Below are 16,764 nucleotides of genomic sequence, written 5' to 3'. Positions count from 1 at the left end.
GTATTGTGTACTGTCTTACCTTCACCAGAGTTACCACTAGCTTCTTTAGTTTTCTGAATGACTTCTGTCCTATTTAAACTGCAAAAGTTCTTTCTTATTTTGTAGAATTTCAAAGCAAAAGTAAACTTGGCTTTTGTGTAGGGAAATAAAATAGTCCTCAGAACTAGGATCCTTCCCTACCTAGTTTATCTCTAATATCATGAGAGAAAGATAGAGGCATTTTCTTTGCAACGGGTAGTTCCATTTCATCTTGGAGAGTGTTTGCCCCTTCTGGAGACCATTTAAGTATGGTAAGTTACAATAGACAAGAATGTTTGACTTTAAGTCAGCAGCAAACACGGACATTTGTTTTGAGTGTGACTGCTTCCAAGGTTACCTGTATTGGAACAAAGAGGAATTAAGAAACTGTGTGAGAGCAAAACCTCAACAACCAAAAGACAAATAATCCAATTAAAAAATGGGCAACGGGTATGAACAAGCACTTCACCAAAGAAGACATTCAGGTAGCTAACAGATACATGAGGGAATGCTCAACGATCATTAACCACTAGAGAAAAGCAAATCAAAACCACAATGAGATACCATCTCACCCCAACAAGGCTAGCATTTATCCAAAAAACACAAAATAATAAATGTTGGAGAGTTTGTGGAGACTGGAACACTTATGCACTGCTGGTGGGAATGTAAACCAGTACAACCACTTTGGAAATTGATTTGGTGCTTCCTTACGAAGCTAGAAATAGAAGTACCATATAATCTACCAATCCCACTCCTTGGAATACATCCTAGAGAAATAAGAGCTGTCACACAAGTAGATATATGCACACCCATGTTCATTGTAGCACTGTTCACATTAGCAAAAAGATGGAAGTAACGTAGGTGCCCGTTAACAGATGAATGGATAAACAAATTATGGTATATTCACACAGTGGAATACTATGCAACGATAAAGAACTATGTTGAATCCACGAGCCATCTAACAACATGGATAAACCTGGAAGGTATTATGCTGAGTGAAATTAGTCAGTTGCAAACGGACGAATATTGTATGAGACCACTATTATAAGAACTCAAGGTTTAAACACAAGAAAACATTCTCTGGTGGTTACGAGGGTGAGGAGGGAGGGAGAGGGGATTTCACTAACGAGATAGTAGAGAAGAATTAGTTTAGGTGAAGAGAAGGACAACACACAATACAGTGGAAGCCAGCACAGCTGGACTAAACCAAAAGCTAAGAAGTTTCCAGAACACAGCCAAACACTTTGAAGGACAGAGTAGCAGAGGTAGGTATCCGGGGACCATGGTTTCCAGGGGACATCTAAATCAATTGGCATAACAAAGTTTATTAAGAAAATGTTCTGCATCCCACTTTGATGAATGGCGTCTGGAGTCTTAAAAGCTTGTGAGCACAAAGGAGACTAACAATCCTACTCATCAAAATAAAATACAAGAAAAAAATAGACTCAGCAGAAACAAAATCAACAACAACGAATAAGAGGAAGACGACATGTGAAGTTCTCAGCACAAGAAATTAAGTGGGAAAAAGAAACTGTCAACAACGCACAAAAAAAGACATCAGAATGACAGCACTAAACTCATACCTGCCCATAATTACGCCGAATGTAAAAGAACTAAATGTACCAATAAGAGACAGAGAATGGCATAATGATTAAAAAAAACACGATCCGTCTATATGCTGCCTACAGGAGACACACCTTAGAGTTAGAGACACAAACAAACTAAAACTCAAAGGATGGAAAAAAATATATCAAGCAAACAAACAATCAAAAAAGAGCAGGAGTGGCAATATTAATTTCTGATAAAATGGACTTTAAAGTTAAATCCACCACAAAGGAAGGACACTATATAATAATTAAAGGGACAATGTACCAGGTGGATATAACCATATTAAATATTTATGCACCCAGTGACGGGGCTGCAAGATACATAAAACAAACTAACAGCATTGAGAAGTGAGAAGGACAGCTCCACAAATAGGAGACTTAAGCACACCACTTTAGCTGAAGGACAAGACATCCAGAAAGAAGCTCAGTGAAGACATGGAAGATCTAAATGCCACAGTCAACCAACCTGACCTTATAGACATATACAGAATCCTCCACCCAACAGCAGCCAAGCATACTTTCTTTTCTAGTGCACTGAAACATTCTCTAGAATAGACCACATATTAGGTTATAAAGCAAGCCTTAGTACAATCCAAAATATCAAAATATTATAAAGCATTTTCTCTGACCATAAGGCCATAAAAGTAGAAATCAATAACAGAAAAAGCAGGAAAAAGAAACCAAACACTTGGAAACTGAACAGTAGCCTGCTCAAAAACGACTGGGTTATAGAAGACATTAAGGATGGAATAAAGAAATTCATAGAATCCAATGAGATTGAAAACACGTCCGATGAGAACTTTTGTGACACAGCTAAAGCAGTACTCAGAGGTCAACTTATATCAATAAATGCACATATACAAAAAGAAGAAAGGGCCAAAATCAAAGAATTATCCCTACAACTTGAACAAATAGAGCAACAGAGGAAAGCAAATAATAGAAATTAGAGCAGAATTAAATGAAATAGAGCACAGAAAAGCAATTGAAAGAGTTAACAAGACCAAAAGCTGGTTGTTTGAAAATATTAACAAAATTGATAAACCACTGGCCAAACTGACAAAAGAAAAACAGGAGAGGAAGCAAATAACCCAAATAAGAAATGAGATGGGCGGTATCACAACAGACCCAACTGAAATTAAAAGAATCATATCAGATTGCTATAAAAAATTGTACTCTAACAAATTTGAAAACCTAGAAGGAATGGATGAATTCCTACAAACACACTACCTACCTAAACTAACACAAAAAGAGGTAGAACAGCTAAATAAACCCATAACAAAAGAAGAGACTGAAAAGGTAATTTAAAAACTCCCAACAAAAATAAAGCCCTGTCCCAGACAGCTAAACTGCAGAGTTCTACCGAACTACTAAAGTTATTTCAGAGCATAGAAAAGGACAGAATACTCCCAAACTCATTCTATGAAGCCTGCATATTCCTGATATCAGAACCAGAAAAAGACACCACAAAAAAAGAAAACTACAGACCTATATCCCTCATGAACTTAGATGCAAAAATCCTCAACAAAATTCTGGCCAATAGAATTCAACTACATATCAAAAAAATAATTCACCATGACCAAGTGGGATTCATACCAGGTATGCAGGGATGGTTCAATATTGGAAAAACAATGTAATCCATCATATAAATAAAGCAAAAAACAAGAACCACATGCTCTTATCAATCAATGCAGAAAAGGCATTTGACAAAGTTCAACAACCATTCGTGATTAAAAAAAAAATCTCTCAGCAAAATAGGAATAGAAGGAAAATTCCTCAACATAATAAAGGGCATTTATACAAAGCCAACAGCCAACATCATCCTAAATCGAGAGAGTCTGAAAGCATTCTTGAGATCAGGAACCAGGCAAGGATGTCCTTTATCACCACTTTTATTCAACACTGTGCTGGAGGTCCTAGCCAGAGCAATTAGGCTAGATAAAGAAATAAAGGGCATCCAGATTGGCAAGGAAGAAGTAAAAGCATCTCTATATGCAGATGACATGATCTTATACACAGAAAACCCTAAGGAATCCTCAAGAAAACTACTGAAACTAATGAAAGAATTCAGCAGAGTGTCAGGATACAAGATAAACATACAAAAATCAGTTGGATTCCTCTACACCAAGAAAAAGAACATTGTAGAGGAAATCAACAAATCAATACCATTTTCAGTAGCCCCAAGAAGATAAAATACTTAGGAATAAATCTTACCAGAGACATAAAAGACCTATATAAAGAAAACTACAAGACACTACTGCAGGAAACCAAAAGAGACCTACATAAGTGGAAAAACATACCTTGCTCATGCATAGGAAGACTTAACTTTGTAAAAATGTCTATTCTACTGAAAGCAATCTATAGGTACAATGCAATTCCAATCGAAATTCCAACAACAGTTTTTAACGAGATGGAGAAACAAATCACAAACTTCATATGGAAGGGAAACAGGCCCTGGATAAATAAAGCATTACTGAAAAAGAAGAACAAAGTGGGAGGCCTTACTTTACCTGATTTTAGAACCTATTCTACTGCAACAGTAGCCAGAACAGCCTGGTACATGGACCAATGGAACAGAATTGAGAATCCAGACAGAAATCCATCCACATATGAGCAGCTGATATTTGACAAAGGCCCAAAGTCTGTTAAACGGGAAAAAGACAGTCTCTTTAACAAATGGTGCTGCCATAACTGGGTATCTATTTGCAAAAAAATAAAACAACCCATACCTCACACCATGCACAGAAACTAACTCAAAATGGATCAAAGACCTAAATTTAAACTCTAAAATGATAAAGATTATGGAAGAAAAAATAGGGATAATGCTAGCAGCCCTAATACATTATGTAAACATAATACAAAACATTACTAACGATGTACAAACACTAGAAGAGAAACTAGATAACTGGGAGCTCCTAAAAATCAAATACCTATGCTCATCCAAAGACCTCACCAAAAGAGTAAAAAGATTACCTACAGACTGGGAGAAAGTTTTTAGCTATGACATTTCCGATCAGCGTCTGATCTCTAAAATCTACATGATACTGCAAAAACTCAACTTCAAAAAGACAAATAACTCAGTTGAAAACTGGGCAAAAGATATGAACAGGCACTTCACTAAAGAAGACCTTCAGGTAGCTAACAGATACTTGAGAAATACGATCCTTAGCCATTAGAGAAATGTAAATCAAAACTACAGTGAGATTCTGTCTCGCTCCAACAAGGCTGGCATTAATTGAAAAGACAAAATGTTTTTCGATGATGGAGAGTTTGTGGAAACTGGAACACTTATACACTGCTGGTGGGGATGTAATATGGTACAACCACTTTGGAAATCGATTTGGTGGTCCCTTAAAAGGCTAGAAATCGAACTACCATACGATCCAGCAATCCCACTCCTTGGAATATATCCTAGAGAAATAAGAGCCTTTTCATGAACAGATATATGCACACCCATGTTTATTGCAGCACTGTTTACAATAGCAAAAACATGGAAGCAACTAAGGTGCCCATCAACAGATGAATGGATAAATAAATTATGGTATAGTCACACAGTGGAATACTATGCATCAATAAAGAACAGTGATGAATGTGTGAAACATTTCATAACATGGAGGAATCTGGAAGGCATATTGCGGAGTGAAATTCGTTGCAAAAATAGAAATATTTTGTGAGACCACTATTATAAGAACTTGAGAAATAGTTTAAACAGAGAAGAAAATATTCTTTGATGGTTAGGAGAGTGTCACTAATTAGATAGTAGACAAGAACTATTTTAGGTGAAGGGAAAGACAACACACAATACAGGAGAGGTCAGCACAACTGGACTAAAGCAAAAACAAAGAACCTTCCTGAATAAACTGAACACTTTGAAGGCCAGCTAAGCAGGGTCGGGGGTTTGGGGACCATGGTTTCAGGGGACATCTAAGTCAATTAGCATAATAAAATCTAATTAAGAAAACATTCTGCATCCCACTTTGGAGAATGGCGTCTGGGTTCTTGAACATTAGCAAGCAGCCATTTAAGATGCATTAATTGGATTCGACTCACTTGGAGCAAAGGAGAATGAAGAACACCAAAGACAGGGTAATTATGAGCCCAAAAGACAGAAAGGGCCACATAAATCAGAGACTACATGAGCCTGAGACCAGAAGAATTAGAAGGTGTCCAGCTTCAACCGATGACTGCCCTGACAGGGAACACAGCAGAGAACCCCTGAGGGAGCATCAGAGCAGTGGGATGCAGACCTCAAATTCTCTTAAAAAGACCAGACTTAATGGTCTGACTGAGACTAGAAGGACCCCACGGGTCATGGTCCCCAGACCTGTTAGCCCAAGACAGGAACCATTCCCAAAGCCAACTCTTCAGCCAGGAATTGGACTGGACTATGGGATTTTTTTTTTTTTTTTAGAAAATGATACTGATGAGTGAGCATCTTCGATCAAGTAGACACATGAGACTATGTTGGCATCTCCTGTCTGGAGGGGAGATGAGAGAGCACAGGGTTCAGAAGCTGGCCAAATGGACATGAAATAGAGTGGAGAGATGGAGTGTGCTGTCTCATTAGGCGAAGAGCAACTAGAAGTATATAGCAAGGGCTATATAAATTTATGTATGAGAGACTGACTTGATTTGTAACCTTTTACTTAAAGCACAATAAAAATTAAAAAAAAAAAAAAACAACTTGTGAGCATCCATCTAAGATGGATCCAAACCACCTGGAGCAAAGGAGAATGAAGAACACCAAAGACACAAGGAAAATATGTGCCCAAGAGACAAAAGGTCCACATAAACCAGAGACACCACCAGCCTGGGATCAGAAAAACTAGATGGTACCTAGCTACCACGAAAGGGAACACAACGGAGTGTTGCTGACGGAGCAGGAGAAATGTGGGATGTAGAACTCAAATTCAGATAAAAATACCGGACTTAATGGTCTGACTGTAACTGGAGGAACCCCAGAAGATATAGTCCCCAAGCTCTCTGTTAACCCAGAATTAAAACCATTTCCACAGCCAACTCTTCAGACAAAGATTAGACTGGACTATAAAACATAAAATAATTCTCGTGAAGAGCGTGCTTCTTGGTTTAACTAGGCACATGAGACTAAATGGGCAACTTCTGTCCAGAGGTGGGATAAGGCAAAAAAGGGACAGGAGCTGGTGAATGGACACAGGAAACCCAGGGTGGAGGGGGTATGTGCTGTCACATTATATTGATAGCAGCTAGGGTCACGTAACAATGTGTGTATAAATTTTTGTATGAGAAATTTATTTGAGCTGTAAACCTTCACCTAAAGCACAATGAAAACAGAAACAAGAAACTGTGTGGGAGCTGCCACATGTTCCGAGGTGACTCCTGGAATTTTTGTTTCTGAACCATGGAGAGTGGAACAGTGGGGGCTCATAGAAGGCCAATAGGGCACTGTAATAAAATAAAAGATGCTCAAGTGTAATGTGTGGACTGTCTCAGACTCAGATTTTGTTTTCATCTTATGTGAATGAGGGTTTTGACTGGCTGAGTGAAATTTATTTTAATGACTGGAAGACTGTTTAGGATGATGATAATTAAGATCAGCGTTCAGAGTTTTACAAAGACAGTTGAGATTTTTGTAGCTCACTTGGTTATCTGCAAAGCAGTGCATTAGAGCAACTCAGAAAGCTTTCTGAGATTCCACCTTTCTCACACTTAAAGACCTTCATATGGATGGCATTTAGTAGTCCTTGTAACAGTCTTTTTTATGTAAGCACCATTAGCATCTCATTTTATAACCAGCAGCACCAATAATGAAATATGATTTTCAGTTGTTAGATTCTTCATCTGTTCTTTTGCTGCTTCATTGTTTTTTAAAGGTGGGGGCAGGCAGTATTAAAGGCAGCATGGTTGTGGAGAGAGCGCTGACATTTCAGTCAGAAGATCGGCTCAATTCAGGCTCACCGGCCAGGTGATCTGGATGAGTCATGTATCTCTTCCTGCCTAAGCTTTTCCTTAAGCCTTGAGTGGGGTGATACATAGTAAGTTAATAATAAGCTATTAAGTTCTAAAAATGACTTCATTGAGATACATTTCAGATAGCATACAATTTGCCCGTTTAAAGTGTACAATTCAATGGGCTTTAGTATATTCATAGAATTAATTGTACAACTGTCACCACAATCAATTTTAGAATATTTTCATCCACTCAAAAAAAAACCCTGTACCCATTATCAATCACTCCTCATTTCCTTCAAAGCCCCCCAGCCCTAGGCAATCACTAATCTACTCTCTGTTTCTGTATTTTAGATATTTTATATAATGGAGTTACACAGTATGTGGCCTTTTGTGTCTGGCTTTTTTCATTTAGTATGTTTTCAAGGTTCATCCATGTTGTAGCATGTATTATATGTCAACTTTGTTGATTTTTTAAAGAGTCAACGTTTTGTTTTCATTGATTTTGTTTAATTTCCAGTCTAATCTTCATTAGCTCTTCCCTTCTGCTTAGTTTATGTTTAATTTGCTCTTCTTTTTCCAGTGTCTTAAGGTGTAAGTTGGAAACTCTGGTGGCGTAGTGGTTAAGTGCTATGGCTGCTAACCAAGAGGTTGGCAGTTCAAATCCGCCAGGCGCTCAAGGGAAACTCTATGGGGCAGTTCTACCCTGTCCTGTGGGGTCACTGTGAGTCGGAATGGACTTGACGGCAGTGGGTTTGGTTGGTGGGTTAAGGTGTAAGTTTAGGTTATTGATCTGAGATCTTCGTTCTTTGCTGATATAGGCGTTTATAGCTATAAATTTCCCTCTTAAGTTTTGATATGCTGTGTATTCATTTCATTCATCTCAAAATATTTTCTAAATGCCTCTGTGATTTTTTTCTTTGACCCATTTGGAATATGTTATTTAAGTATTATTAATTTTTAAAAAATTAAATTCATAATAGCACTTCTTTATCTCATAAAAATATATTAGCAACCTTAATAATGAATGAAAAGGGCAGTATAAAATATATAGTTGTCTGAGAACTAAGTAAAAAAAATTTTGACAATTAAGGTTATTTTAGGGTGTCATGATTAGAGCATAATGTTTTTTAGATTCCTTTGTTCTAATAAAGGGATTCCTTTATTCTATAAAGTACCTTAAGTTTATAAAACATGATTTTGCTTCAGAACCCCTGATTTTTGTCATGGGGTGGGAGCCTAGATTGTATTTCATTAAAAGAACAGCATATTCATGAACATTTGTAAGGAATGGGGCATGTTCTTGCTAGTGAAGAAGGATGGAAAGTGGTGTTTTAAAAATAGAGCCTTTTTCCTGACCACTTCAGTGTGGCCTTGGCTCTCTGTGACCTCGTGATCTCTTTCCAGTGGGTCACTGCTGGAGTTCAGTTTTGCTCCCTAGGTTCACCCAGGAACCAGTTGTTTTCTTCTGTTGTGCAAAGGCTGAGAGAGACTTGGGTGTTACCCCAAGTCTAAAGACGAGTACAGCGGTATCCCGAGTATTTTCTCCTATTTTAAGTTTATTCCAGGTTAATTCTTTCAAGTACATTTGGTATACTTCTATTCAGTAGTTTTAATGTACTTCTAAGTCACAATGGTGTTTCTTACCAGAAGGCAAAATGTTTATTAACGCCTTAAAAAAAAAAAGTTTACTAACTCCTTCCTCCTCCTTACTTCATTTCTCCTATCTAATAGAAATAAGTCTTTACAGATATTTCATTGCTACTCAAAAACCAAACAAATGTCTTTTAACCAGATTTGAAATCAAGAAAAAACTAAAAACAGCCAAAAAGAAAGAAAAGAAGGAAAAAAAGAAAAAGCAAGAAGAAGAACAGGAAAAGAAAAAGCTAACCCAGATTCAGGAATCTCAGGTAAGAAATTCAGTGATGCTCCTTATCCAAAGAATAAGACCTTTGTTTTGAGTGTGTGTCTGTATTGACATAGAAGATGGGATTATATTAATCCAGCCTAGGTCCGCCATACAAAACTATTGTGTTGGCTGCAGTCTAGGTTTCATTAATCTCTGGACATATTTTATCATTCCCTATTTGGCTGCATTATCTAACTCCTTAGTACAGTACTTCTTCACCCACGTCTGCATTTAAAAAGCAGCCCACTAACCTGTGGGCATCTCTTAGGGGAAAATTGGTAAACATCCTGCCCCAGATAGCCAGGTTGGTTATGATATTTATCCACGTGTAAGTCATCCTGAACTTGGTAATAAATATAGCTGGGAAAATTAGTCATCTCTGCATTCATCAAGAAAAGCTTTGTTCATAGTATCAGCAAATAATAGCTATGGTTGACGGCACTGGGTGTTTGGGTTAGGGTGTTCTTCAAAAAAGTTTATTCTGATGTTTGTTAGGTAAGTAAGACTTCACACTTGCATAAGGGAGAGAACATCCTCTTGTGGACAAGAGGGTAGAGCAGCACAGTCACCCTGTCCTGCCTGCCTAATATGTAGCGAGTTTAAGACGGGATGACTACTGCTCTATTCTCTTTGTCCGCAAGAGGATGCCCTGCCGTTGTGCAAGTTTTAAGCTTCTACGGCCAATACGGATTCACATGGGAGGACTGGGTGTGATTAGCTGCTGAGTATAAGGAGTCTCATCGTTAGTTGTTGGTAAAAAGGGCCACCGTACATGTCCTACCCTTCCCAGGTAACATCCCACAACAAGGAACGGCGTTCCAAACGGGATGAGAAACTAGATAAGAAATCTCAAGCCATGGAGGAGCTGAAAGCAGAACGAGAAAAACGGAAGAACAGAACAGGTAACAGGAAATATAATGGCTATTTTGTGGTTTTCATCATATGATTTGGATTCCTGGCACCCATTTTTATGTCTTCCCCTTTTTAGCTCTTTATTATGGAAAATTCCAAACACATACAAAAAATGGAATAATGTAGTGAACCTATCGTCCAGCCTTAATAATCAGCTCATGGCCAATCTCGTTAAATCTATACTCCTCTCTTCTCCCAGATTATTTTAAAGTGAATCCTAGCATCGTAATATTTCGTCTGTAAATTTTTTCAGTATGTGTCCCTAAAAGATAAGGATTCTTTAGTTTTAAGTGTAATTATACTGCCATTACCACACCTAAAACATATCAACACTGAATTTCTTTTATTGTGCTTTAAGTGAAAGTTTACCGTTCACGTTAGTTTCTCGTACAAAAATTTATATGCACAGAGTTATGTGACCCTAGTTGCTCTCCCTGTAATGTGACAGCACACTCCTTTCCACCCCGGATTTCCCATGTCCATTCAACCAGCTTCTGTCCCTTTTTGCCGTCTCATCTCATCTCCGGACAGGAGCTGCCCATTTAATCTCATGTATCTATTTGAGCTAAGAAGTACTCCCTTCACGAGTGTCATTTTATGTTTTATAGTCTAATCTTTGTCTGAAGAGTTGGCTTCGGGAGTGGTTTCAGTTCTGAGCTAACAGAGAGTCCAGTGGCCATGTCTTTCGGGGTGCCTCTACTCTCAACCAGACCATTAAGTCTGGTCTTTTCATTAGAATTTGAATTCTGCACCCCACTTCTCTCCTGCTCCATCAGGGATTCTCTGTTATGTTCCCTGTCAGGGTGGTCATTCATGGTAGCTGGGTACAATCTAGTTGTTCTGGTCTCAGGCTGATGGAGCCTCTGGTTTATGTGGTCCTTTCTGTCTCTCGGGCTCATATTTTCCTTGTGTCTTTGGTGTTCTTCAATTCTCCTTTGCTCCAGGTGGGTTGGGACCAATCGATGTATCTTAGATGGCCACTAACTAGCCTTTTTTTTTTTTTTACGTACATCTTCATTTTGCCTTCACTCTTTCTTTAAAGTAATTTCCCCCCAATTGTGATAAATATATATGTAACAAATTGTTTGCTTTTTCAACATTCTTCACATGTGCAGTGCAGTGACAAGCCATTGATTTAAAAAAAAAATTTTATTATGCTTTAAATGAAAGTTTACAAATCAAGTCAGTTTCTCATATAAATATTTATATACACCTTGCTATGTACTCCTAGTTGCTCTTCCTCTAATGAGACAGCACACTCCCTCTCTCCACCTTGTATTCCCCATGTCCATTCAGCCAGCTTCTGGCCCCCTCTGCCTTCTTATCTCCCCTCCAGACAGGAGCTGCCCACATAGTCTCATGTGTCTACTTGAGCCAAGAAGCTCACTCCTCACCAGGATCATTTTCTATCTCATATTATTTTTGTTAGGTGCTGTCAAGTCAGTTCCGACTTGTAGCGACCCCATGCACGACAGAATGAAACACTGCCCGGTCCTGAGCCATCCTTACAGTCGTTGTTATGCTTGAGCCCATTGTTGCAGCCTCTGTCAGTCCATCTCGTTGACTGTCTTCCTCTTTTCCGCTGACCCTGTATTTTAGCAAGCATGGTGTCCTTCTCCAGGGACTCATCCCTCCTGACAACATGTCCAAAGTATGTAAGACGCAGTCTCACCATCCTTGCTTCTAAGGACCATTCTGGTTGTACTTCTTCCAAGACGGACTTGTTCGTTCTTTTGGCAGTCCATGGTATATTCACTATTCTTCGCCAGCACCACAATTCAAGGGCATCAACTTTTCTTCTGTCTTCCTTATTCATTGTCCAGCTTTCACATGCGTATGATGCAATTGAAAATACTATCGCTTGGGTCAGGCGCACCTTAGTCTTCAGGGTGACATCTTTGCTTCTACCATATACTCCATTCTAATCCCTGTCTGAAGAGTTGGCTTTGGGAATGGTCCCTGTCTTGGGCTAACAGAGAGTCTGGGGACCATGACCTCTGGGGTCCTTCTAGTCTCAGTCAGACCATTAGGTCTGGTCTTTTTGTGAGAATTTGAGGTCTGCATCCCACTTCTCTCCTGCTCCATCAGGGGTTCTCTGTTGTGTTCCCTGTCAAGGATGTCATCGATTGTAGCTGGGTACCATCTAATTCTTCTGGTCTCAGGCTCATGTAGTCTCTGATTTATGTGGCCCTTTCTGTCTCTTGGGCTCATATTTTCCTTGTGTCTTTGATGTTCTTCGTTCTCCTTTGAGGAGGCACATAATTTCTGATTGTCTCTTATTTTATGATGTTACCAGCTCTGTTAGTGAGCTTTTACCACAGTAATGCAGAGACAACAAATTATCCCCAAGCGCAGTTAAATAATCATTTGTTCCCACTAAAACACCTGTTCAGCTGGGGATTGCCTGCCTGATAATCTAGTTTGGCTAGGATTGTCTCAGGCTGCATATTGGGACCAAGTCTGCTCTATTTGTCTCTCTTTGATGAGCATACCAGGACACACTCTTCTCATGGTGACAGCAGATGTATAGAAAAAGCAAGCAGAAACATGTGATGCCTCTTAAGGCCTAAATTTGAAATTGACATAGTGTCACTTCTCTGCACATTCCATTGGCCAAAACAAGTCACATGACTAAGCTCCACATCAGTGGGACTGGGAGAAACTACAGAGTCACATGGCAAAGGGCATGGGTATAGGGAGAGGTCAAGAATTGGGAAGGGATTGGACTGGTCTCTAAAAGAAAATGATGCTGGTGAGGAGTGAGCTTCTTGGCTCAAGTAGACACATGAGACTATTTGGGCAGCTCCTGTCTGGAGGTGAGATGAGGAGGCAGAGGGGGACAGAAGCTGGCTAAATAGACACGGGGAATATAGGGTGGAGAGGAGGAGTGTGTTGTCTCAAATTACGGGGAGAGCAGCTAGGAGTATATAGCAAGGGGTGCATAAGTTTTTATGTGAGAGACTGACTTGATTTGTAAACTTTCACTTAAAGCACAATAAATAAATAAATAAATAATTTTAAAAACTGGGAATAATATGAATCCAGCACAACTAGATGGTGCCTGGCTACCACCACTGACTGCCCTGACAGGGATCACAATAGAGGGTCCCAGACAGTGCAGCAGAAAAATGTAAAACAAAATTCTAACTCACAAAAAAAGACTAGAGTTACTGGTCTGGCAGAGACTAGAGAAACCCTGAGAGTATGTCCCCCAGACACCCTTTTAATTCAGTACTGAAATCACTCCTGAGGTTCACCCTTTAGCCAAAGATTAGACAGGCCCATAAAACAAACAGCACACGTAGCTCAACTACATATCTGAGACTAAATGGGCACACCATTCCGGGGCAAGGACGAGAAGTCAGGAAGGGACAGGAAAGCTGGAGAATGGAAATGGGACCCAAGGTCAAGAAGAGGGGCAGAATGTTGACATGTTGTGGGGTTGGCAGCCAGTGTCACAAGTCAATATGTATATTAATTGTTTAATGAGAAACTAATCTGCTCTGTAAACCTTCATCTAAAGCACAATAAAAAAAAAAAAAATTGAAGCTCTAAAACAAAAGAATTGGGAATAATAATGTATTCTATCCCAGGAACCACTGATGATCATTACCTAGATTATTTAATTCATTAGGAGGTACAGTATGGTGATATTCTGATCTGTCATCCTTTCCTCATTTATTAGCTGGTCTGATAACTTCTCATCAGCTCTTTAGTTACAACTGTGTTGGAAAGGCAGGATAAACGCTTGATTGTTCTTTTTAAATTTATTTACCAGTTTTCAAAAGAATGCAGTAGTTCCTTAAAAAAAAAAAAAAAAGGAACCTCCAAATGTGACCAGTGAGATTTGTGTATTTATTTTTAATATCCTATGCATTCATAGGTTTTAACATACTTTGTATTTTAACCTATCACAGTTATTATTATTGATACTCATATTGCCCCATCTTCAGCCAGTTGCAACGTGAAGTTCTTTTGACAGGAGGCCTCAGTAGTCATTGATAGCTTCCTTGCTTTCTGGATTTGGACTCAGTCATTTCTCTAAGGAACCCTGGCATTTTCATGAGAAATTGTATTTAGAGACCACGGTCTGGGCACAAGGAGTGCTCATGCTGCCGGCTTGGCCGTTGTTTCTAAGCCTTTTCAATGCATAGAGCTAGGATTTTAATTTTTTAAGGATAAGATACATTGTGACCCTCACACTGATAATTCATTTCAAGTTCAGGACCCCAGAGATTTTTTGTTTTGTTTTTCATAACAGCTTTATTGAAATATAATTCATACTGTGCAATTCAACCACTGAAAATGTACAAGTCAAAGGTTTTTAGTATATTCACAGGGTTTTGCAAACATCACTACAGTTAATTTATCTATTGGCAATCACTCCCCCTTTCTCCCGAAGTCCCCCAACCTTAACTCCTAACCAGTTGCTGTTGAGTTGATTCCCACTCACAGCGACCTGATAGGACAGGGTCATATCTGCCCCATAGGGCTTCCAAGGAGAGGCTGGTGGACTCAAACTGCTGACCTTTTGATTAGCAGCTGAGCTCTTAACCACTGTGCCACCAGGGCTCCACCCCCAACCCTAGGCAACCACTAATCCACTTTCTGTCTCTATAGATTTGCTGATTAAGGACATTTTGTGTAAATGGAATCATACAATATGTGTCTTTTATGTCTAGCTTTTTTCACTGTAGTATATTTTCAAGGTTCATTCATGTTTAAGCATGTATTAGCACTTCAGTTTTTTCAGTGGCCGAGTAATATTCTATCATAAGGATATGCTACATGTTTATCCATTCACCTGTTGGTGGACATTTGGGTTGGTTCTGCTTTTTGGCTATGACGAATAATGCTGGTGTGTGAACAGTCATGTCCAAATTTTTATATGAACATGTGTTCACATTTCTCTTGGATAGATAACTGAATGTGAATTGCAGAGTCATGTGGTACTCCGTTTGACCTTTTGAGGAGCTGCCAGACTGTTTCCCAAAATGGCTTCACCATTATTCATTCCTACCAGTAGTGTATGAGGGTTCTAATTCTCCATACCGCCATCAACACTTACTTATAATAGCCACCCTAGTGGGCGTGAAGTCATGTCTCATTATGGTTTTGATTTGCATTTCCCTGGTGGCTAATGATGTACTTTTTGACATTTCTCTCTTTTCTTTGGCAAAATATCTGTTCAGATCCTCGGCTCATTTTTTAATTGGGTTATTTGTCTTTTTATTATATTGAGTTGTGGAAGTTCTTTATATATGATACAAATCCTTTGTCAAATATATAATTTGTAAAAAATTTCTCCCATTCTGTAGGTTATCTTTTCACTTTCTTGATAGTACCTTTGAAGCACAAAAGTTTTTAATTTTGATGAAGTCCAATTTATCTTTTTTTTTTTTCTTTTGTTTCCTGTGCTTTTGGGGTCATATGTAAAAAGGTCTTTTTCTAACCCAAGGTGATGAAAATTTACTCCTATATTTTCTAAGCGTTTTATAGTTTTAGCTGTTACATTTAGATCTGCAATCCATTTTGAGTTAATTTTGTGTATGGTTCGAGGAAGGGGTCCAGCTTCCTTCTTTTGAACATGAATATCCAGTTTTCCTAGCACTTTTTGTTGAAACTCAGGGTTGTTAATTAATCTCATCAGTCTTACAGCAGTAGCTCCATCCTCCCACACCAAAATTCTCATTTTTAGTTATAATAACATAATTATTCATTAGATTTATCCCACAAGACACACATCAATACCAGAATGAAAGTACCAGTACTGCTATCAATAATATGGCTACCAAAAATAATTTAAGATTTTTGCTCTTAAACTACATTCCATTAGGAACATACAGGCAAATAACTGTGTTTTAAAATCACTTGTTATAGTTCATTTCTGTGGGATTATGCAGATGACACAACCTTGCTTGCTGAAAGTGAAGAGAACTTGAAGCACTTATTGATTAAGATCAAAGACTACAACCTTCAGTATCGATGACACTTCAACATAAAGAAAACAAAAATCTTCTCAAATGGACCAATAAGGAACACCATGATGAATGGAGAAAACATTGAAATTGTCAAGGATTTCATTTTACTTGGATCCACAATCAGCACCCATGAAATCTGCAGTTGAGAAATCAAACAACGTATTGCATTGGGCAAATAGACCTCTACAAAGTGTTGAAAAGCAAAGATGTCACCTTAAGGACTAAGGTGTACCTGACCCAAGCCATGGTATTTGCACTTGCCTCATATGCATGCGAAAGCTGGACCATGAATATGGAAGATCAAAGAAGAATTTATGCCTTTGAATTATGGTGGTGAAGAATATTGAAAATAATGAACAGGCACTTCACCAAAGAAGACATTCAGGCAGCTAACAGGTACATGAGGAAATTC

The 16,764-nt window shown here is 38.6% G+C and overlaps 1 protein-coding gene across 1 annotated transcript in view; it reads left to right on the top strand.

The window, feature by feature from the left end:
• The window catches only part of RTF1 (RTF1 homolog, Paf1/RNA polymerase II complex component), a 69,538-nt gene that overhangs the window by 38,141 nt on the left and 14,633 nt on the right, over positions 1-16,764 (top strand). The window contains exons 5-6 of the mRNA XM_049897887.1: positions 9,346-9,460; positions 10,250-10,361. Of these exons, the coding sequence (XP_049753844.1) occupies positions 9,346-9,460; positions 10,250-10,361 (227 nt within the window). The remainder of the gene's footprint in view (positions 1-9,345; positions 9,461-10,249; positions 10,362-16,764) is intronic.

Source organism: Elephas maximus, chromosome 10 (assembly GCF_024166365.1).
Source record: "Elephas maximus indicus isolate mEleMax1 chromosome 10, mEleMax1 primary haplotype, whole genome shotgun sequence".
NCBI lineage: Eukaryota > Metazoa > Chordata > Mammalia > Proboscidea > Elephantidae > Elephas > Elephas maximus.
This window is presented reverse-complemented; position numbering and strand designations above follow the sequence as displayed.